The 24,336-nt window shown below is 43.0% G+C and overlaps 1 protein-coding gene across 1 annotated transcript in view; it reads left to right on the top strand.

Annotated features, from left to right (window-relative positions):
- The window catches only part of MAP2K5 (mitogen-activated protein kinase kinase 5), a 245,809-nt gene that overhangs the window by 147,182 nt on the left and 74,291 nt on the right, over window positions 1-24,336 (top strand). Inside the window, exon 17 of the mRNA XM_004578329.2 lies at window positions 19,753-19,782. Within this exon, the coding sequence (XP_004578386.1) occupies window positions 19,753-19,782 (30 nt within the window). The remainder of the gene's footprint in view (window positions 1-19,752; window positions 19,783-24,336) is intronic.

The raw sequence follows: 24,336 nt of genomic DNA, 5'->3' as shown, positions 1-24,336 counted from the left end.
ATGTGTTAAAAGGAACCTGGATCAGAAGCAGAATAGCCAGGGATTCAGGACCAACACTCTGATATCGGATGCCAGTGTCACATGCAGTGGCTTAACCTACTGCACCACAACACCATCCCTTCAATTTCTTCATTTCATAGATAGTTCAATCTCTATCATTTGCCCAGAAAATGATTTGAGAAGAGTCCCACTTTTGTTTTTTTCTTAATTAGTTACTCCATTTGCATAGGGGAGAGCTTCAAACAATTTGTGGAAAATGGACTGGGAAGATAAGTTTATCTAGCACCCCCCCAAAAAAAAAAAACCAAATTCATGCTTATGCTAAATCTCTAGAAAGTTTATGAAGGTGTATATATGGAAAAACTGTGCACGGATTTCAGTTTTTTTAGAGCTAGAATCAACTTGTCAATTTGTTTTTCATGAACTTTCTCATAGTGCCTTCATGTGTGGTTTCAGTCCTACAAACATCTATAAGAATGAAAAGAAAGCTGGATTTCAAACTGTTCCTGCATCAAAAACTAAATCAGCCTCCACCCTCTCTGGCCTTGCAGGAAACATGCACAAAGTGATTTAGATTCCTCAAGGAGATACCGAGTCAGTCCCATTATGTCCCTCGCTTCACCGACTGTGTCTACAGGTGTACATTCTGGTCTGTAAGCTAATGGTGGAGAACATCTTGGCCCACGGGCCGTATAAGGCCCGCAAAATCATTTAGTCAACCACAAGGGAGGACCTGAAATTCAATACATCTACTGCAGGCTGGTTTTTAAGTTGATCATTTTGGACAGTCTGCAAATGATGTTATCAATATCCAAAGACCTTTGTCAGGCCAAAGAAAAAAAAAAAAAAAGGTAATCCTTCCCCGTTGGCCCTGTTAGGGTTGGTGGTGAATAATCTGGCAGATTCTCACAGAGGAGTCAGACTTAGAGCCCCATCTCCAGCACACACATTTTGCTCTTTTCACTTGAACCCTCCCTCCTCCTGCCTTTGTTTGCCTCCTCTCCCGCCCGTCTCTGGAGAACGAGGCATGGAGCAATCTGGCTCGATGTGCCTGGTTAATTGGTGTGTCATCGAGTCCTCTGGGACCCCTCTTCAGCATGAGCACTGTGTTATTGAAGTGCTTTGAATGATGTGCTAAATGATGAAAGCGAGGACTTGGGCTCGGGAAAGCGGCTCCCGATAGGTGCAGAACCTATTCTGAGAGCCACGCAAGGTCGTGGTCATCAAAGCGACACCAGCTTCTGAGAGTTTTATGGCTTCTATTATTTTGACAAAAGGAGTTTTGCTCACGAGTCTTAACCTCGCTTTTACCAAGATGCACATGAATCCACGCTGTCCTGTGCTGTTCTCTCAGTGGACTGTCACTCTCCTTCATAGTCCCAAGATAACAAGGACACTGCAGAAAGTTCATGGAAAATGGAATTAAAAGACAAGCTTATTTTGATGTAGAATCTAAGAGATCCATGCCCAAGAGAGGCCTTCAAAATCTCATGGGAAACATGTACTATGGGAAAAAATAAAAATAAAAACTGAATTTCAAGCTGTTTTGCACTAAAATGAATTTTTTTTTTCCTGTTTAAGAGGCAGAGAGAAAAAAGAGAGGTAGAACTCCCCACTGATCACTCCTCCAATTCTTAAGACTGGCCAGGCTGAAACTGCGATCTAGGATCATGATGCAGATGTCCCCGGTACATGGGTGGCTGGGACCCTAACCCTGTGAGCTGGGACTGCTGCTCTGCGGAGCTGGATTAGCAGAAAGCTAGAGGCAGAAGCTGGAGTTGGGACCTGGTCCCAGGCACTCCAATGTGGGATGCAGCCATCCTAATCAGCAGCCCAACAGCTAGGCCAAGGACCTGCCCCTAAATGTATCTTTTCATTCCATTTCCTGGGAGCCTTTTGAAATTCCCTTGTGCAATTTAAACACTCAGCGTCCGTCACCCCAGCTGTGACCTCCGGAGCTGACAGTGCTGTCCTCTTTTGACCTTCATCCACATGCACGTTTGCCACTATGTGGTATAATAATTTATAGATACATCCTAGTTCCTTATGACAGGGTTTAACAGATTTGTCTCGCAACCTCCTGAAACTATGTTAACACAATTCCAGTACCCTAGTGGACACTCCTGAAATCTTTAGGCTCTATTTTTCTCTGTTTTTCTAATGCTTTAAAAGCAGCTTCTGAAAATAACAATGAAAGTTTAAACTTTGATGAGCCTTTTACATAAAAGCCCATTTGTATTTACTAAGTAGATTGCAAATGTTTTTGCATGTGGAGAAGTTTCCTGTTTGCTAGAATAACAGGACCAGGTTCATATTCCACATGTTTAAGTACAGAGCCTTGGATAATTCAGTTAGTCTCTTGGAGCTCAATTTACTCATCTTTAGATAGGAGCTATACTTCAGAATTTGTATTTTTTTTTTTCAGTGTTTATTTTCTTCCATTAAAAGGCGGAGGAACAGAGAGGAAAAGAGGTTTTCTATCCACTTAGTCATTCCACAAATGCCCGCAGCAGCCGGGGTAGGACAGGCTGAATCCAGAAGCCCAGAACTCCAAATTGATCTCCCACATGCTTGGCAGGAACCCAAAAACTAGAACAGTCATCTGCCACCTCCCAAGGTGCATTGGCAGGAAGCTTGATCAGAAGTGGAAGAAGGCCCAGTGCAGTGGTCTAGTGGCTAAAGTCCTTACCTTGCATGCATTGGGATCACATGTGGGCAATGGTTCATGTCCCGGCAGCCCTGCTTCCCATCCAGCTCCTTGCTTGTGGCCTGGGAAAGCTTTGGGACCCTGCACCTGCGTGATAAACCCCGAGGAGGCTCCAAGCTCCTGCCTTTGGCTCAGCACAGCTCTGGCTGTTGCAGCTGCTTGGGGAGTAAATTAACAGATGAAAGATCTTCCTCTCTGTCTCTTCTCTCTGTATATCTGACTTTCCAATAGAAAAATATAAATCTTTAAAAAAAAAAAAAGAAGTGGAGCAGCCTGGACTCGCACCAGCACTCCTGTTTGGGATGTAGGTGTTCCAGTCTGCTGCTCACTTTGCTGCACTCCAGTGCCTGCCCCTACACAACTTTTAGACAAAGGTCATAATGAGAAAACGGAACCTGTGCTCTCTCTTTCAAAGGACTTAGCTTTTGAAATGTATATTTGTTTCAGAAAGACTTCTTTGACTAAAGATGATGAGAGGAATGTAAAATTTAGGTGCCACTGTTAGCTCCCACACCACTAAAAGTCACCCTGAGAAGACTTCTTAAGATTTGTTTATTTGGGGCCCGACGGCGTGGCCTAGTGGCTAAAGTCCTCGCCTTGAAAGCCCCGGGATCCCATATGGGCGCCGGTTCTAATCCCGGCAGCTCCACTTCCCATCCAGCTCCCTGCTTGTGGCCTGGGAAAGCAGTTGAGGACGGCCCAATGCACTGGGACACTGCACCCGCGTGGGAGACCCGGAAGAGGTTCCTGGTTCCCGGCTTCGGATCGGCGCGCATCGGCCCGTTGCGGCTCACTTGGGGAGTGAATCATTGGACGGAGGATCTTCCTCTCTGTCTCTCCTCCTCTGTGTATATCTGACTTTGTAATAAAATAAATAAATCTTAAAAAAAAAATAAGATTTGTTTATTTGAAAAACAGAGTTACAGAAAGGCAGAGAGCGAAAGAGATACCTTCTATCACTGGGCCACTCCCCAGGTAGCCCCAACATCCAGAAGTCAGCCAGTCTGAAGCCAAAGCTGCTTTTGGGTTTCCTACATGGACGCAGGGACCCAAGCCCTTGGGCATCTCCCAATGCCTTCTCAGGTGCATTATTACGGAATTGGATGGTAAGTAGAGCAACCAGAACTTGAACCAACACCCATATGGGTTGCTGGCAACGCATGGTTACACCATGATGCCAGCCCTGAGAATTTTTTTTTTTTCTTGAAGATACAATGCTATAAAATCAAAGCGAAGGTCAGAGTAATGTGAGAACGCAGATGGACAGCAGTAAAAGCATGAATAGGGCAAAGGACCTGGTATAGTAACTATAGGATCTGAAGGTTCAAATAGTGGGAGCCCCAGGTGCCTGGAATTGGGGGTGAAGACGGGTCCAAGACACAACTGTCCTGACGCTTGCTGGGAAGTAGCAAGCTGCAACAGTCTTCCCTCTGATCCAGCAGGTGAGGACCAGGGAGCCCTTAGCCATATTAACATTCAGATTTTTTATGGAAGTTGTCTTAAATTAAAACAAATGTGATATCTGACGTTGTGGGATTGGCTCATTTCCCTTAGCATAATGGTCTCCAGTTCAGCCCATTTGGCTGCAAACGATTGTATTTCATTCTTTTTAATAGCTGAGTAGTGCTCCATAGAATAGATGAACCACAGCTTTTTTTATCCAGTCTTCTGTCAATGGGCATCTAGGTTGTTTCTAAGTTTTTGCAGTTGTTGATTGTGCTGCAGTGAATACAAGGGCGCACGTTGCTTTCTCGTATTGGTTCATTTGGATATATTCCCAGGAGTGCAATTACTGGGTCATACGGTAGGTGAATTTTCAGTTGCTTGAGTATTCTCCATACTGACTTCCACAGTAGCTGCACCAGCCTGCATTCCTACCAGCAGTAGAGTAGGGTTCCTTTTTCCCCACATCCTCACCAGCAGGTATTGTTTGCAGTTTTATCTATGTGGGCCATCCTTACTGTAGTTTGGTGGAACCTCAGTGTTGTTTTTATTTGAATTTCACTTATTGCCAGGGAGTTTGAGCACTTTTTCCAGTCTCTTAGCCATTTGGATTTGCTCCTTTGAAAAGTGTCTGCTCATTTCCATTTCTCGTTTTTTAACTGGTTTTATCTTTTGTTGTTATGGTTATGCTGGAGTTCTTTGTATATTCTGGATATTACCCCCTTGTATCCTGTGTAGTGTGCAAAGATTTTCTCCAACTCTGTTGGTTGCTTATTTTCTTTGTTGATTTTTTCCCTTGCTGTGCAGAAGCTTCTTAGTTTTATGTAGTCCCATTTGTTTATTTTAGTCTTGACTTCCTTTGCTTTTGATGATTTTTCTAGGAAGTCTTTGCCTGCACCTATATCTTGTACAGTATTTCCTACATTTTCTAAGTTTGATGGTTTCTCAGTATAGGTTTAGATCCTTTATCCGTTTAGATTTGATCTTTTGTGTAGTGAGAGGTGGGGATATTGCTTCTTAGTTCTGCAGGGTGCTATCCAATTGTCCCGAAAGCATTTATTGAAGAGACTTTCTATCTTCCTTGGGTTGTTTTCTTTTCTTTTGTTGAAGATTAGATGGCTGTACATGTGTGGGCTCCCTTCAGATATTTCTGTTCTGCTCCATTGGGCTTCCTGTCTGTTTCTGTACCAGTAGCAGGCTGTCTTGATTACTACCACCTTATAATATGTCCTAAGGTCTGGGATTGTGATTCCCCCAGGCCAAGTTCTTATTCTTTAGGATAGTTCTGGCTATTCATGGTCTTTTGTGTTTGCAGATGAACTGCTGTGTCATTTTTTCCAGCTCTGTGAAGAATGATGTCTGTATTTTGATTGGAATCACATTGAATTTGTATATTGCTTTTGATAATATGGCCATTTTGATGATATTGACTCTGCTCATCCAGGAACATGGTATGTTTTTCCACTTTTTGAGGTCTTCTTTTATTTCTTTTTTTAATGTTGTAGAATTTTCCTCATAGAGATCTTCCATGTCTTTAGTTAGATTTATTCCTAGGTGTTTTACTATCTGCTCTGTTATTTTGATTAGCTCTTTTTCAGCCTTGGAGTTGTTTGCATATGCTAGGGCTGTTGATTTCTGCTCATTTATTTTGTGCCCTGCTACTTTATCAAACTCTCATATAAGTTCTAGTAGTCTTTTTATTGAGTCTTTTGGTTCTCATATATAAAGACTCATATTGTCTGCAAGCAGAGCTTGACTTCCTCTTTTCCAATTTGAATTCCCTTAATTTCTCTTTCTTGCCTAATAGCAATTGCAAGTACTTCCAGTACTATGTTAAATAGCAGTAGTGATAGTGGATATTCTTGTCTAGTTCTTAGTGGGAACGCTTCCAATCTTTCCCCCATTCAGTATGATGTTGGCATGGAGTTTTTCATAAATTGCTTTGATTATGTTGTGGTGTGTTCTTTCTATGCTTACCTTGCTTAGAGTTTTTAGCATGAAGGAATGTTGGATTGTATCAAATGCTTTCTCTGCATCAATTGATACTATCATATGATTTTTGTTCTTCAGTTTTTTTGATGTGGTGTATCACATTTATAGATTTTGTGAATGTTAAACCATCGACTTTTGATCCATTCAAGAGCTGGAGTCAAGAGCTCTGGGGTCCCCAGAGCAGGATTCACATATTGACACTGTAGCTTGTAATTAAGGTGCTCCTAACCAATTCACTTGCCCCTCCAAGTATCAGCTTCTTATCTATGAAAAGAAGACCCCATTCATTACTCAAATACTTATTGACCACTTAGAAATGCTAAGCACTTCACACTGATAAGCCAGGTAGGCCTCTTTCTTTGTTGGGCCTGCAGTATGATGAGGGAGGCAGAGAAACTGCAGCAGTAAGCTCTGACATCTTTTTAAAAAGCAGAATGACAACATTTTCATATTCTGGGTTCTTTGATGGACACTTACACAAAATATTTACCATTCCCAGAAAGTTACTTTAAAAAATAAGTTTCATCCTCTATGAACTATGTACCTAGAATTGTGGATTGTTACCTAGATAAATACACTGAAGAATTATGGGGCACCTAAAGAAACCAAAGAACGCATCTCCCACCTCTCTGTACAAAAAATGGAAAAAAATCAGCAACAGGGCTGCCTGCTGCCGCTTTGTTTGTCATTGTAACTGTTAGTGATCCAGAACCCAGATGGTCCTGTGTGTCATTGAATGGCTGCTGTTGGCTTCTCAGACCACAGAAACGTAGCATTGAGTGTGCTCCACTCAAATACCAACAATTTCCCCTCCTGTTTTGTGTAATTATTTCCAAAAATGTCAGTGAAGGTTGAATTTTTACCATATTACGTTCAGTCTGTTGCTCTGCATAATAGAACATCCTACCTGTTGGTCAAAAGTTGCTAAACACCTTCAGGACCCAGAAACCACAGACCTTTCCATGACAGGTGGTACAGGAAAAGGGAATCGTAAGATTCTAGAGTCTCCACCCTCCAATGAATATTGGGGAAAAGGAGCACATGACAGTGTCCATCAATCACTTCTCCACCCCAACTCCTCTTCTGTAATTCCTTCTTGATTTTTTTCCCCATTGTCATTTTTTAACCCAAGTTTTTGTATAACTTATTGCAAAAAAGAGCTGTTAGAATGCCCTTTGGCAGATGATAGATGAACTAACGCCATCCTCCACAAGGTTTGTGAAGGGATCCAGCTGTCTCCGATTACCGTGCCTAAATGTGCATTTTCCAGGGTTGTCAGCGATCATGGTGAATGTGAAACTGGCAGACCCACTGCAGTGTTTCCAACTGAATGGGGCTTTGTTGAGCTTGCTTTGTGCCCAGAGCCATCAGGAACAACCATGAGATCGACAACACAAGGCAGAACAGGTGCTAGTAGTCCCAGCTAGGCATTTGATTATTTTGATGGATTTCAGATTGATTTCAAGGTTTTCCCAACAACACATGCTCATATCACACACATACATAAACACACAGGATTTGGAATTTTTTTTAAAAATTAGATCTACAAAGTCTTGATATGAAGAATTAAACAAATAGAATACAAAGCTGGAATTTTTTAAGATTTATTTTTATTGGAAAGTCAGATACACAGAACAAGAGACAAAGAGGAAGATCTTGTGTTTGCTGATTCACTCTCCAAGTGACTCAGCGGCCAGAGCTGAGCTGATCCAATGCCAGGAACCAGGAACTTTCTCTGGGTCTCCCACATGGGTGCAGGGTCCCAGTGCTTTGGGCCGTCCTCCACTGCTTTCCCAGGTCACAAGCAGGGAGCTGGATGGGAGGCAGGGTAGCCGGGACATGAACCATTGCCCACATGGGATCCCAATGCATGCAAGGTGAGGACTTTAGCCACTGGGCTACTGCACCAGGCCCACAAAGCTGGAATTTGACAGCCCACTCACAGTTGTTGGAGGGGTATCAGCTTTGTGGCTTTGGGGATCAGCAGACTGAACCTACTGCAGCCAAAGGAAAAGCAGAAACAAACAGAAAAGGTCTCTGGCTTTCTGTTCTTAATGGTAAGAGTTTTCTAGTGGGTAGGTCCTGTGCCATTCCTATTTAACTTTGCAGTCATCTGCCTTGTAAGATCAACAGGGCTGCAAGTTCTTGGGTCATTATCACTCAAACATCTCAGAGCTTTTTCTTAATTTTAAAATTTCATTGTAGAATAGACAGTTGTAAGGTTAGACAGGATGCAGCTATTTGTATATCTGCTTATTCAGTCAATATTTGTTGAGTACCTAGGCTGTGACAGGCCCTGTGCTAGCCATTGACATCTCCACTATTAAATAGAACTGAAAGTCCCTGTTTCTGTGAAGCCTTTAAGGAACAAAAATGAGATGAGAGACAGAGATCGTCCATGTGCCATTTCACTCCCTGCATGACCTCAGTGACCCATGCTGGCTCAGGCTGGAGCTGGATGCTTGGTCCTTGCAGCTTGTTAGAGATGAATTGGATAGTAGGCTAGCAGATAATTAACTGAATGTTTAATTTTACTGAGTTGAAATCTAAAAGATAAAGAGGGACTTTTTCCTACCGATATCTTCTCCAGAATTCGGAGTCTGTAAAAATTAGGGGTACCACTGCTGCAGAGTTTAAGATATGCAGTGTTAAAAACCACTCCTCTTGGGGATAGGGTTATGGCATAGCATTCTAATTCTCCACCTGCCATCAGCATCCCATATGAATCAAGTCCTGCCTGCTCCACTTTTGATGCAGCTTCTGCTAATGTGCTTAAGAAGGCAGTGGAAGATGACCCAAGTGCTTAGTTCCCTGCACCCACTTGAGAGACATTAAAGAAGCTCCTGGCTTCAGCTTGGCCCAGCCCCAGCCATTGTAGACACTTGGGGAATGAAGGAGCAGATGAGAGAGAGAGAGAGTGTGTGTGTGTGTGTGTCTTCCTCTCTGTGTGTAACTCTCTCTGTAACTCTGCCTTTGAAATAAATAAGTAAATCTTAAATTTGGAAAAAAAAAAAAAAAGGACTGCTCTAAGGTGAGGACTTGAGTCCCTGCTGTGTTCCTGGTTCCAGCTCCCTGCTAATGTGCACCGTATGGGAGGCAGTGGTGATAGCTCGGGTCCTTGAGTTCCTGCTTCCCTCCTGGAAGGTCTGGTTTGGGTTCCCAGCTCTTGGCTTTGGCTCTGGCACAGCCCTGTCTGCTGTGAGCATTTGAGAATTAAAGAGATGGGAGGTCACTCACACTCTCATTTTCTTTCTCTCTCTCTTTCTTAGTGTCTGTCTCTGTTTCTCTGCCTTTCACACAAATAAATTTTAAAAACAAAGGAAACAACAGCAGCAGCAGCAATAATAAAACCACTCTCTCTAGAATTTTATGATAAAATTTTATGATATCAAATCCAGTGACCTGGAATTGACTTTAAAATCCCACAGCCCATTTTACATACTTTGAATCAGAACTGGATTATAATAACTTGAACATTTTCTGTATTATTTATTTAGACAGATCTTACTTGTATTTAGAGACTAGAGTGCTAACTGGAAGAGAGCCTTTAGGCCCCACGTATGAGTGAGGAATCTGGGCCTCAGAGAGTAGCAAGTGCCCGCATCAGTTCATACCGAGCTGTTGACATCCCCTTGTCCAATATCATTCTAACAGAGGTGACACTTTACATGTACAGGACACTGAAACGGTCATTTGAATGATCTCTTGTAGGCTTTCCCCATGATAGGAAGCGTCTGAGAAACCAGTGATTGCAGGCATCAAAGATTGTTCCACCTCGTGATCCTTATGAGCATTAAGGATCCCCATTGTGCAGATAAGGAGACTGAGATCTGGAGAAATCAAAGGAGTTTTTCAAAAAGATGGAATGTCAGGCCTGCACTGTGGCACAGCATTTAAACCACCACTGCTTATGCTGCCCACATCCCATAGTAGAGTGCTGGTTCAAGTCCTGGCTGCTTCTCTTTTGATTCAGCATCTTGTTTATTGTGGGTCCCAAACCCAGCTGTGGCAGCCATGTGGAAGGAACGAGTGGATGGATGGTCTCTCTCTCTTACTTTCTGTCTCACTCTGCCTTTCAGATGAATAAATAAGATCTGTTAGAAAAAGAAAAAGGTCAGTGTGTAGACCGGTCAGCATCAGTCAAATGTCCCGATTCATGGTTGCAATCTGCTTCTTCCATTATTCTATAGAAAAGCAGATAAAATGATTTAATGAAAGAAGAGAGGAATGTTAAATGTAAGTAATGAGGAAATTTAGATAAAGGGAAAGATGAAGTGTTGCCTCTCTGCTGGCTCTGAGAGGCGAGATTGCTTTTCATAAGTTACAGTGTACATTATGCTCCTGATATAAATAGCAAGCATTTATTTACTTGGATTCGAGGGTCAGGAATCCTAACAGGGCTAGCAATCCCGGGTAGCATCTGGGGCCTCATCAGGTTGCAAGATTCAGCCTAGCAGTTGGGATGCTTATACCCCACACTGGACCATCTGAAGTTGATGCCTCCCTCTAGCTCCTGACTCTAGCTTCTTGCCTTGGCAGACCCTTCAGAGGCACGGGTGAAGGCTCAAGCTCAAGTAATGGGTTCCTGCCACTCATATCAGGGATCTGAATGAAATTCCGAGATCCCTGCTTCAGCCCAGCCCAATTCTGGCCTCAGTGAGCTTTTGAGAAGAAAGCAATAGATAGGAGTGCTCTTCTGTCTCTCTGCCTATCTCTCTGGGGTAAGGGGCAGAATGGGGGAGTGTCTTTCATTTATCTGTTTATTTATCTGTCTACTTCTGTGTCCAGTACCTCCCTCCTCTTCATGGCTAGTGTAGACTTTCTTTGTGCCGTCTGGTATTCTAAGTTGCAGTGGCAAAAGCTGCAACCCTCTTAAGACCCAACCCCAGAAATCACACAGGATTTCTCCTGTCCCATTTTTGTTGATCATAGCATAAACTCTAGATGAGGAAGTAACAAGGTCATGTTGCAAAATGACACCCGGGATGGTAGGTTCTGTTAAGATCATCTCTGGAAACAGGTACATCCCCAGGAAGCTTCCAGGACCTGATAGCATCTAGGCTACATTGTGATAAATGGGTTGAATGGAGAGGACAGTGTTCTGGCAGCAGCTTGTCCAATGGCCAGAAATGGGAGAATTTCACCTAACTGTGACTGCTTCACCTTCACAGTATCACAGTAGAGCAGGTGGAGTAGACTCGAGCACTGGTGTCAGATACCTCCAGCTACACAACACCAGAGAGTAAACCAGGGATGGAAACTCCCAGAGCAGGTCAATGCTGCACAAGCGTAGGAAAAGGGCATCACTTCTTATTTCTTATGATGGCTGTTCAGATGACCATTGAATTAAGCATATGAGATGTGTTTGGAGCAGTTAACTGCATTCTTTTCCTACCTGCAATTCTAATCTTTATAAGAAGACGTAGGCCTTCTGAATTCACCATAATGCTTAAATACATCAAAATGTTAGCTACTGATCATTCAAAGTAGTGATGCAAAAGAAGGCCCTATCGCTTAGGACTGTGGAACTAACACTGCAGAGTTTGTGTGCTGTATTCAGTCAAGTGCTGCAGCATAGAAACAACCAAAGCAATCAAGCTCTAGGAATGAAGGTGCGTGAAAACATTTATCATATCCGCAAATGCTTATGGTCAGCCTATTGCAAAATACTATTTCAAATGTCATAGAAAATAGATCAGTTTATAATTTAGATTTGCCCTTAAGAAGGCTTTTCCCTTAAACAAGTTAAAAGATTTGCCAGGCAGTTTGGAGACACAGGAAGATGCAGGGCAGTAAGAACTGTCACCAGGTAGGACGCAGTTCGCTGTCCACTAAATGATGTGGTCAGGGAGCGAGATGGATTTTGTCTGCAGAATTGGGGATTGAGTCATCTGGGTCTGACACCCTACAGAAGAAGAAGAACAAGAGGGAAAATCTGAGCCAGGTCCTGAAGCAATAGGGGTTTGGGATTCCATCTGCCCATCTGGTCACACCGTCTGAGATTTTCAAATAGAAAAACTCCCCTCAGAATGTGTTTTGAACTGTGCAAACATTCGAGGGGCAATTTACTTTTCCGTTAGAGAAATAAGATGGTTGCTTTCACACGTATGACTGAACTTTCTCTTTAATTCAGAATCTCTCTGAGTTGCCTCTCAGTGCACAGAACATTAAGTGAGACTTTTGCAGTTGTTTTGAAGTGACTTTTAGAAATTTAGTTGTATATCCAGATATTTTAGTTGGCATTGTTCTGAGGAGAACTTCTAGTGGAAATCAACATGGAACAATCAATGTCTACAAAGCTTGGCAAGTGGATCTTTCTTAATAGAAAGTCCCCTCCCCCACCTTTTTAGTTTGACATTTAGCTGACTAGTATATATTACAGGGCAGAAGCAAGTGATGACTAAGTATTTGGGTCCCTGCCTCCTGCTCAGTAGGGCTGGAAGGGAGCTCCTGGCTTGACCTCAGCCTAGTACATCCGGGCTGTTAGAGGCAGAGGAGTGAACTTGGGAGTGAACTGGTAGTTACAAGATCTTTGTCTCTCTTTGCCTTTCGTATAAATAAAAAATAAACTTAAAAAAATAAGTTTATTCTATTACAAAGCACATTTGAAATTCGTGCATATGATTCTTTTGTAATACACATTTCCATGTTCTTAAAGTCCCTTATGTACATAAATTTCAAATTTCTAGGCTCAAAAATAAGCATCTCTTTTAATGCCATTTCCCACAAACTTTCTGAAGCAACTGCATGTATACACACATGAACTCATACACATATGCACATCAGTACAGATGGGTACACACACTCCTCTAAGGAAAAGCAAGAAAATGATGCAAGCAAGATAGCATTAAAGGAGAAGAATTATGTGTTTGGGGACAGCTAAATTGAGAAGCCCAAGCAACGTTTAAAGATTCAAAACAATAGCATTTAGCATGAAATCTACTTTTTATCATCCTTACCCAGCCATCAGAATGAAGGAAGACAGTGTCCAGCTGTAGCAGTAGTTTGGTAGCAGGAGAATTAGAAGTAAAGGTACCAGTGCCTGAGGGGTGGGTCATGAATTAATAATCGCTGTGTGGCGGATGAGCCCCGTCAGAAGAACTGAAAATGAGGAAGTTGCCTTGCAGAGCGCTATCAATCACTCAGTGACCATAACTTCCAGTAATTAGTGTATTTTATGGGCCTTTGCTTCAGTGGCTCGAAAGCACATATGCTCCAGTCACAGCTAAACTTTGCCAGAGTAATATTCCAGGATGATTTATCCCCCTGCTGCACTGGGATCCAACCCTATATTAGGTGAAGATTGTGAACTAAGCTGCAATAAAGTGTAAGTTTAGGTACAGTTTGCCCAGGTTGAGACCTCCATGCATCACGCTCTTCAGCATTCTTGTGGAAGCTACAGCAGGCGGTCATTTTTAACAGGGAAACAAATAACGCAATTAAAGGAACAGTGTTAGGATATTGTGCTTGTGAATTACTAGTGCCCTCTCCTCATTTAAGTGTCCACTGTAATAATCCCATTTGTAATTAAAAAAAGAAGAAGAAGAAGCAAACACTATGTTAGAAACATGTGTTTGTAATGCTGCCTTTTCTCTGTTGCTGTTAGTGGCAGAGGGTGGGGTCCAGGGTCTTCTGAATGATGGAGAAGTGTTTGTTTTATGACTTTATGCTACCACTGCATTTGGGCTCCTTCAGTCACAATAAATCCACTTAGTATTAGTGGCCTCCAGTGAAGAGGAGGAGTTCCAGCTGAAACCCTGACACGTGTTAAGTTGCACTCCTAATGGGAACCTCACGTCGGGGTTCCTCCTGCACAAAGACAAGACTGTAATTTGCCAGCTCTCCGAAGTACTTGGCACTTCCTGCACAGGCATAATGAGTTATTTGCTGGGGTCCCCCCACCGCCCTGGAAGCCTCTGGGGCCTCTGCAGACAGGGTCCTGTGCCATTGCCAAAACATCTGTAGAGCCCAGCGTCCTAGTAATTTAACAAGCTTCACCACCAACTTGCAGCATGACCTTGGGCAAATTAATTAAGCTTCTGGTGCCTCCACTGGGCCATAATTCTGTTTGTGTTAAAGAAGTCCTTAGAGTTAGCAGGAAAGTGTTATGGGAAACAAAGTATAAAATGAGTGAGGAGACAGTACAGGCAAGGCTCCAGTAGTCTCTTTCAAGTGACATATTTCTACACCCCTCTTCCCTACAGCGCCCTTGGCTTTCCTTAAATAGACACCGTGATAATGAGCTAATTCCAGCAAGCCCACATGGAAAGGTGTGTGCACAGTCTGATGCCTTCATTGCATTTGTTATTCTATCTTTAATTTGCTGCATATGAGAAGCTCATACAAGTTAAACAATAATAGTAAAACAAACTAATTGTCCTTAATTAAAGTGCATTAGGTTTGGATTTTAATATATTTGATACAGCGCACACCGATCACATAGAGGGTCCCAAAGGTTATTAGGGCATATTTCTGTCGGGCCCGATGGTGTTGGTAATAACCCTCTTCCACGGAGTTGTAGATGTGAACAAATATGTCACTTCATCAGTCTCTGTTCCTCGCACTCATGCCCCTCCGCGGGGGTTACAGATTCCACAAGTTATCAGCTAATGGCATTGTACATTAAAAATTGAAGCTTGCCTCACTCCGAGGCCTTGCGAGGCTTTGTTCTTAAGCCCTCGACGCTTTGGAGTGCAGCTGCAAACTATAGGCAGAAGATTAAATTAATTTGTAACTCTTCCTTTTTTTGTGGTCCTGCATTACTAAATCCTCCACATTTAATTGAAACCCTACTTCAAGACGCTTTGTGTTTCTGTCTTCTTTGTTGTCAGTTTAACCTCCAAATCACTTTAACACTGGTAAATTGCTGTTATATCCTTGGGATTGTTTTTAAACCATTCAGTAAGAGGACAGTGAAATTGATCCATGGAAAGCAAAGTAAAATCTTGGGGTAGGTTTTGAGGTATTTAATATTTATTATGGTTCTTGGCCAGCATAGTTTCAGATGATTTAGATTTTTTTCTCCAGGACTAGGTAAATTGGATTTGGGATGAAATCTCACCAAGGGAATTTTATGTAATCCAATAGTTAAGTCTGATATCTTGTTTCTTTTAAGTTCTCATGTCTGAATGTTCCAAAGTGTCTGCTGCATTTCTGTAAAATGAAGGTTTGACTGTAGTGTAGTGCACACTGCAGGCAGGAATCCTTAGATGGAGATGTCATTGTATAAAACACACACAGAAGATAATTACGAACAAATTTCAGAACATTTTCACACTATAAAGTCCTCCTTCAGCTACTTCACTGGCTGTATTTAAACATGCTTATTTTAAGTTTGCAGCTATCCTGAAAAACACAGACTATGTCTACATTAAGAATAAAAACAAAAAAAATTGGCACACTTTAGTGTGGGTGTAAATGTAAAACTTTACCTACACCGTTACTGACACTCTAGGAGACTTGATCTCCAAAAGCATGTTGGGAATTTGTGTCCACTTTTACTTTTTGGTTGCATTTTATGTTTTCCCCTTATCATTTATGATTATGTTACCAACATAAGCCATTTTGTTGCTTTCTAAATAGATATTCCATATTAACACTCTTTCAATAGCACAAAGTTCCCTATCATGCACTTTTTACATAGTTGGCAGTTGTTAATGATGTACACAGCACATATATGTGCTGTTTAGATCATAAAATCTAAGATACTCAAATGCTAATTCCAGTGCAGGTCATTGAGGGTGTCTGGCCAAACTCAAGGATACTAAGATGACACTAAGGAACAGTGCTAATGTCAGAATTTTGCTCTTATTTAAATATACTCTCAATTGGCAAAGGCTTTCAAAGCATCCTTTTTCAATATTTTGCATATTTTTAAATTTGTCATAGCGTGGTATTCAGCAGTTTGCTGAATTTTATGTGTTTGGAATTAAGATACATTTTTTGATTTAACATTAGGCAGAATCTTTCTCTGTCTGGCACACACACATACACACGTCTCTCATCTACCTCTCCACCAAAAACAAACAAACAAACAAAAAAAACCCCCACTGAAAACGAATAAAGCTTCTCCCTCTCTTTGGCAGTGTGAGCAGCTCCCCTCCTGGGAGTGAAAAGAGAGAGAGAGCTGTGTGATGAATGGCCAGGGCTTAGTGTGTTCACACTTTTAAAAAACTGGACTTAAGCTGCCATACAAGTATTTAAATGCTGCTTTGGTAAAGATGATAAAGAGAGCAAAGCTTTCTATTGGCTTAGCCCTAATCTGTGTGCTTTGTTGCAGTGCTTTCCTCACCCCCCTTTACTTTAACTGTTAACCTATTTATAAATCTAAATCTACATACAAAGGTCATTGGTTGGCTGAACTTAAACCATTTTACTCAGTAAATTTAATTAAGAAAATACAGTGCAACTCATAAGCAAATGAGTTTTTTCCTAGTTTTAAACCAAACCACCCTCTTGAGTGCTGATTGCCTTGCCCGACCCCTGGTGATACAGAAACAGGCAAAATTAAAAAGGACATTAAAGCTTCATTAAATCTGAAGCACATTTAGTACAGTGACATATCTGCAGGCCATTTCAGAGAAGATTGCATACTCTCTTTTGTAAGTTTCCTAATTTATAATACCTTGACAATAAAAACTGGGGAAGTGCAAGTAGATTAATAGACCAGCAGGGGTAAAGGATACAGAATGGCCCCAGGTCCGTCTGTCTCTGAAATATTCACTTGGAGCATATGGGCTCCCTTGTCCCCAGAAGGGCCCTGTGTTTGTTCTGACTTTTGACAGCCTCATGAAGAACTTGTTCTCCTCACAGCCATTGCTGCTAAGGGTTCCCCCTTTTTGCCTTTTTTCTTCTCTTAACATGACTTGCTCAGAAGGGTTCTAAAGTGAGGCAGGCTGTTTGTTTCCCTGCTACTTTACCTCAAGACAAGCAGTGTGGCACGCAGACACTGCAGGTGCATTAGGCCTAGACTGACCAAGACACACATGGAGAGCAGGTCCCCCTCCAAGAGCCTTAAGATAACTGCTTGCCGTGCCCACCTAGTAGGCCTGGTGCCTGTCCTGCTGGCATAGAGCCAGAACCCTCTGCCCACTGTTGGAGCAGCCTGGGGTGACACCACGTGGGCGAGGCAGCGTTCATCCTGCTGCTGGGGCCACAGTGCATCCCAGTCAAGGTCAAGAAACCAGTCCTTGTGTCCACTGTCAGGAGGTTTTAGAAGCAGTCCTGTCCAAAGCGTGGTTGACACAGAGGACAGAGCTTCTGCAGAGTCTGTGAAAGTAGAAAGTAAATCCAGACCCAAGGCAGGGGAGCTGAGCAGTTCAAACCCACCACCTGTTCCCTGCAGACTTCACAGAGAGCTTCCCTGCCGACCAGCCTGCCCTGCGCTTGCTTGGTGGGATCTTGCAGTGGCAGCCTTGTAGACCTGTCCAGGTCATGGCCATGGGGCCTGACAGATGAACACATACTGGCTGGACACTGGCCTCCCCACTGAAAACTGAGGCTTTGTGTCAAAATGGGAAGAAATCACACTTTTGCTTATCCCTCTCTTTTGTTAAGCCTCCACTTAATATTCCTTAATTCAGTAAAGTGGAGAACCAGTGGCCCACATTGGCACCTTCTAGGTAGTTTAGATCTTGAACTATGTGTGTGATGTCTTCCTATAGAAGACAGAATTCACCCATGCTTCCTAAAAAAGATTGATAAAAGGGCTTGAGTCAGAATGTTTGCATTTTTAGGTAAGAGGTTCCTACCCTTTCTGGTTTTCTAACTGCAGATGGAATGAGAAGTACAATTCCTGATCCACAGACCGGACTGGTGAGGGTGGCAGCTTCTGGTTAGCTCTTCCCACCTGTCATGTCAGCACACCATGGCAGCAATCTCTAGCCCTGCTTCACTCCAGCTCCCCACCATGACCAGCAGCAACAGTGACTCCTAAATCAACAAGCACACTCTCATTGGCAGAAATACCCAGTGTCTCTACAATGTGCAGCGAATCTATAGCCTGTATTCTATGGTGGCTGGATGGGGACGGTGGATGGGAGAGCTGAGCTCCTCCCTCCCCTTCCGGATTAATTATATTACATACACAAACAGCATAAAATTCTGAAATGAAGTTAGTGAACATCGACGTTTGCTGTCTGTCACAGTTGAAGGAAGCAGTGATACCCATCCAATGAGACAGTGATAATACAACTTGACATCTTGAAAACCTATATGTCTATCAGTGAATGTCTTATATAGAAGATGTGCTTATGAGGGTAATGCAACTTGTGCAAGACTGCTGGTCCTTTCAGAGGAGTCATCTTAGTAAGTCCTTACAGTTTATTCCTATTACTGTGCCAAAATTGGGTTAGGACTTTGAAAACGTCAGCGCCTTCATGCCTGTACTTAGGAACTAACATTTTTCATCTTCGTAGGTGACTTTGGGTTTGAGTAAAATATAAAGGCCATTTAAAACATGGTCTGCAAATTATTTACATGGCTAGCAAGTTGAGGGGTTGTATTTTAAATCCAAGAAAAGATGAATTCTAATCATTTGAAGCAAATGTGTTTTTTTTTCTTACTCAAAGTGATGTTGAACAGAGTTCTATAAGAGGAGCTCAGAAATACTTGAACAGCATCCCATGTCCTTGAAATAAGGAAGGATGTACTTTGAAAGGTCTCAGAAGATAATGCAGTATACTGGGAAGCAAGCAAAAATAAAACAGAACTCCCATGGATAAAATCTTGACTGTTTGGCTTAGCCCCCAGCCTCCACTCAGAACCCGTGCAGGAACTGGTTCCACAGGACTCTGGGCTTGTACTCAGTAAAGTTAGGTTGATGGTGTCTTAGAGACACTCCAACCTGGAACCATCCTGGTGCTGCGGACTCCTTTGAAAGTGGCTATCAACACACAAAAAGGTTTCCGGCCTAGAGAGTAGCCCACTTGACACAGATGCACAACTGTGCCAAGGATTCCCTTTGCCAAGTTGAGACTTAGACCTACAGTTCCGACGATTTTCAAGTAGACACTTTCTTGATATCAAAATGAGTGATAGCTCACTTCTTGCCTAGGAAATGATGGCTAGAAAGTGAAAGCAATAACTTAGCAAGGGCATGAAAGCAAAGACAAAGTTTTCAATCTCATTGTATTGCTGATTCCCTCACTTTACAAACTCCTCATTTACACTTGTCAATGGAAACTGTGCAGATTGGGTACTGAAAATGATTAGACATTTTTGCTTCCTAATGGGGGAAGCCAACAGTTGTCCATCTCCGTCCAGAAGAAGCTGTTGTACGTGTGTCAGTGTGAAGAATACCTGGCAAGCTGAGCACATTCCTAGGAGAAGCTGCCTTAACAGTCATGCTTAGTGATTGCAACTACAGAATTCTGTCAAGGAGGCCATGATGTCCATTGAAAATGTCCATTCTAAATACAGCTTTTCTTGTCATTATAATAGTAATTTAGTTCATGCATTTGAAGTTGTGAGCTTTTATATTTATATATATATGTATATGTATATGTATATATTTGCTAGATGTAATTCTGAAGCTTGGCGCTTGTCTGTCTTTAAGGAGATCTGCCCTGCATGCAAATCCATAACTAGACAAATATTATTTCCTTTCCCAGCTTGCTCTTGGGAGATTTCCATATCCTCAGGTAAGATTGTTCATTACTGCCGTTTGCCACTGTGACATTCATTCCTATGTATGAAGGTGCAGCGAGCAATTGTGAACATTGGAGCCACATACAAATAAATCTGTCCTGTTAAATTGAAAAGGGATATCTTAAAGGAGTCATTCGGAAGTCTCTATTGATTTTTATATATATTTTTTTATATCCGGGTTTTTTTTTTTTTCCTTTTACTGTTGTGAAAGGTTGAAAGCCATCACCGTGCTCTTCCTTTGTGTGATGTTCGAGGTGTTCTGCCCCGTGCCATGTGCTCCTCCTGAGGTCAGAAGAAAGACCCAGTTGTTCCCTGAGACACTTTTTGAGCTTTTGAATTCAAGTCAAATGATTAAAATTAAAGGATTGAGACAAGTTAAAAGATTGATCCTAATCTTTATCATGTAAGATTTCTACTATATAAAGAATGCTAGCACTTAAAACATAAAGCTGTTTGGCAATTTGAAAACAATTCTCCCGCATTTGGGAGGAAATGGGTGAAATGTCTAGGGGGATGAAGAATGAAGGGTTTGACTGTTTGGCTGAGGCTTGTACTCACTGTTTTTCTGGCTTCTTGGGCTGTACAGGCCAAAGTGCCCGGAGGCATGTCTGATTTAAAGGTGGTGTTGGTCTCTGCTCTTTAAGCATCTATTAACTTGCTATTATTATGCAAATAAGTGTTGTATTACACATACTAATTTATGCATGGTTAGATCATGCAGATGCATCACAAACATGGTTATTGAATAATAGGACAGGGCTGTTTCTCTCTCCCCATCTTTATAAGCGATTTTAAGCAAATTCTCCTAATACCCCTGTGGACATTTAAAAACCTTTCACCGGCTGAAATGTCTCTTTTGTATCCATTTCCTTTCACTGTGGCAGCCATCAGATAAGTGGTTAGAGAAATCAGCCAAGTTGTGGCATTCAAGAGTGCTAGTCTCCGCTTCTTTTGTACTCTTTTTCTTTTAGAGAAAAATCTGACAATCGCCTGGCCTGCTTGCTAGCACTGAGATGTCAGCATACACAGCCTTGCTATTAGCTCTAGGTAGCCCATCAAATTAAAATCACATTTTCAGGATTTATAGCTCATTAGAATATTTATCTTGGTAAGCCTCTCTTTCTGTCAGTAATTTTTAAACAATTCACTGTTCAGACAATTTGGACAGTCTTCTGAAATTTTGAAACTGAACAGAAGAGACACTATACAGTATATCCTTCAGACAAGCCTTAGCAGAAAACATGTAAAGGATGAAGAATGGAGTTATATTCTTGAGATTCCTGGCATCGGGAATAATCCATCAGTCGCGATTTGGCAACAGATGAATCCAGAAAATGGATTGCCACTGCATGTGGCAAGTGAAGCGTGCTTAAAGGCTGCGGTCCAACTTGGGTAACAGCTAGATCCCTTTGCCTTGGTTTCCAGAGTATCTTTGCACAGTGTTGGAAAATCCTAATATGTGGAACTACCCAGTTGGCAGTGACCTTTATTCCAGAGTTGGGGGACAATCTGGTTTTACTTGAGTCCTAGTGAAACATTGCCATCAATGTCTCAGGTGATGAAAGCCGTTTTGATGCCATCCAGCCCACTTACTCCTGGGTCTGCAGCATAAGCTTGGGGATTTCACTGCAGAATCAGCAATAGCCCTTGGTGGCATTGGCATGTCTTTTATAGACCTCGAACCATAAACTGGAGGCTGGGAAGGCTCACTTCACGAATGCCTTTCCCACCCCTCCCAGTCACCCAGAGATGCATAGGAAGAACTGTGTGTATTCATGTGGAGTCACAGATACTGGATTGTGAAGTTAACACCCTCTCTTTGGCCTGTGTTAGCCTCATTTGAACACTGGGTCTTGCTGTGGTTTGGCTTCCCCTCCAGTGTAGGGGGCACACTTGCTGGTTGACTCACTACTGCCCAAACTGGGGACCAGCACGGCTCAATCGAATCCCGTGAGGAGTCAGCAGGAATGATACAGGCTTGATAGACCTGGAAGAACCTCAGACACTATCAATCAAATCTCTTTATGACACTTCTGACAAGCAGGTGTTTGTACTCAGCTTGAATACTTCCAGTGACAGGAAGCTCGCTCCTGAACAAGGCAGCCACGGGCTCAAAATAGTGTTTACTTTAGCACGCTGAGCACCACCTTGATCTAGTCATCACCCACAACTCTGCTCCTGGAAGGCATGGAAAACTTCCATATGCCCTGTGGACCACGGAGCTTTAAGTCCCTTCGTACCCAGAACTGGCAGGTGAAGGGGTAGCAGTGCCAGGCAATTGCCACTCTGAGACCCACCTGCAGTCAGAGCACCAGTCCTGAGCCATCGTCACAAATGGCAAGTTGAGCCACATGGCCTCCCTGGAACCCCAAGATGAGACCAGGAACCAAGCTCTGTCACTCTTACCCTACAATCCTTGGAGTCTCCATGGTGAGGTTCCTGGTGCCTGTCCAATCTGATTAGCAGCTACCTGGTGCTCCCATGAGCAGATAATGTGAAACAGCTTAGGACAGGAAAAAGGACTGCCCCACTGGCCCCAGCTGTGGGACTCCAGCAGCAAAACGCCATTTCCAGCCTCTGAGCGAAGGTTACAAAAGCATGTACTCAGCCACCTGCAGCCACAGCTGGATAAGAGAATGGAGGAGAGGCCTGGGAAGCAGGGCAGTGTGCAGACCATCCTCCCCACCCAGCGTCAGCGTCACTAACAGGATCTTTAGCAGTCCCTCCTGCTGCCCATGACGCCAGTGTGTCCCATGGTGTCTTGTGGGGAAGATGGGTGGAGATTCAGTGACCTTCAGAGACCACACTCTGAAGGTTAAGCACCTGTGCTTGTGTTGAGAGAACAACTGAGTATGAGCTTCTCTGCTCGGGTGTTGCTTGTTCAAAAGCACTGTGTGTTTTAGTGTTCCCAGGCCTTGAAGTTGCCTAGCCTCAAGTATAATGTAAGCAGGCTAAGACTTTTAAGAGAGTAAAGAAGGCTTAAGACCAGAAGAGATCAACATTGTGGCACAGTAAGTAAAGCTACTACCTGCGATGCCAATAGGCCGAATTACTCCATTTCCAATCTAGATCCCTGCTGATGTGCCTGGGAAAAGCAGCAGAAAATTGCTCAAGTACTTGGGCTGCTGCACCCACAGGGGAGACCCAGAGGAAGCTCCTGGCCACAGCCTGACTCAGCTCTGGTCATTGTGGCATATTGGGGAGTGAACCAACAGATGGAGAATCTCTGTAATTCTGACTTTGAAATAAATAAGTAGGTAAATGTTTTTTAAAAAGAGAGGGAGAGAGAGAAGCCACTGTGACTGCAGAACCAAACTAGTGCTATGTGGGATGGGTGGCTGCTTCACCTATGCTACACCCCACTTCCTATGGCCTGCACACCCCACCTCCGAGACGTCTTACCAGCGCTCGGTCTGCTGCTGTATTAGGGAAGCAGACGACGGAGCTCAGAAAGATCAAGCACGAAGCAGTGGAGACACCTGGGCCAAGGACTTGCAGGCACTTAAGCCTTATGACCAACAGTGTAACCTTCCTGTGCTTGCCCATTCACACCCCCTGCTCTGTCCCCACTCAGCCCCTTCTCTGCCCCAGGGAGATCGCTTGTGTAGATGAGAATGCTGTACTTGCGTGGCAGGCTGAGCTGTTGTGGACGCTGCAGGGGGAGCAGAGGAAGGGCATTCCCTAGAGCTCTTTACCCTTCCCCGCCCCACCCTGTGGTTAACAGAGTGACCGCAGCGCCAGTCAACCCTGGGCACCCGGGAAGCCTGTGCTCTGTCACAGGGCATTGAGAAATGCAAGTGCTTCGCGTCTTCCACATAAACGATGTGTGCATTTCTTAAACAATTTAGCATTTCTGGTCATCGCAGGAGCCATGCAGGTCTGGACTGGAGCGCGGTGTGCTGAGTCCCATACATCTAAATTCAGGTGACAAAAAAAAAAAAACATGACGGTGGGCCATGGTTTCTTTAACGACCCTGTAATTTAGGAGAAATGAAAAGGCTTGCCTGCCAAAAGTCGTCATCTTTCATTCAGACTTCACATCAGCGCTGCGCATTAGGCTGAGCGTAAATCCATTCTGGAGACTTCTCAGGGGCCGCATCGCTATGGTGCTGGTACATTTGGTAAGCAAGGTGCTACAGGAAAGTGAAGCTAACACAGACACAAATGTATTTAAAACACTTCTGCATGTTTGAAAATATTGTTCCTCGTTTGGCTACAATTCCTGATCTTGGTTAATAAATTACATCAAAATGACCTGAAGTTAAAAAAAAAAAAAGGTGGGGGCTGGTTAGAGGAAATCTGAGCAAATAGTGCCCCTGGTATTGTAAAGCTTTGAATGTTTTCACACCCCATTAATTTATTACTTCTCTTTCTTCATCTTTAAATTTCATTTTTTTTTCAAAAATTCCGACTCCCCGCTGCTGCAGTGATTTCCATCTTGTTGTTAATTTTCCCTGCTCCATATGGAGCTCCAGACATTTCACCTGGAGGCTGTACTAGATTTTGCTGTAGTGAACGTACTTCCGGAGGCCAAAACTGTCATTTAG

This window comes from Ochotona princeps, chromosome 6 (assembly GCF_030435755.1).
Source record: "Ochotona princeps isolate mOchPri1 chromosome 6, mOchPri1.hap1, whole genome shotgun sequence".
Taxonomy (NCBI): Eukaryota; Metazoa; Chordata; class Mammalia; order Lagomorpha; family Ochotonidae; genus Ochotona; species Ochotona princeps.
The sequence above is the reverse complement of the archived record's forward strand: the minus strand, read 5'-3'. Positions and strand labels throughout refer to the sequence as shown.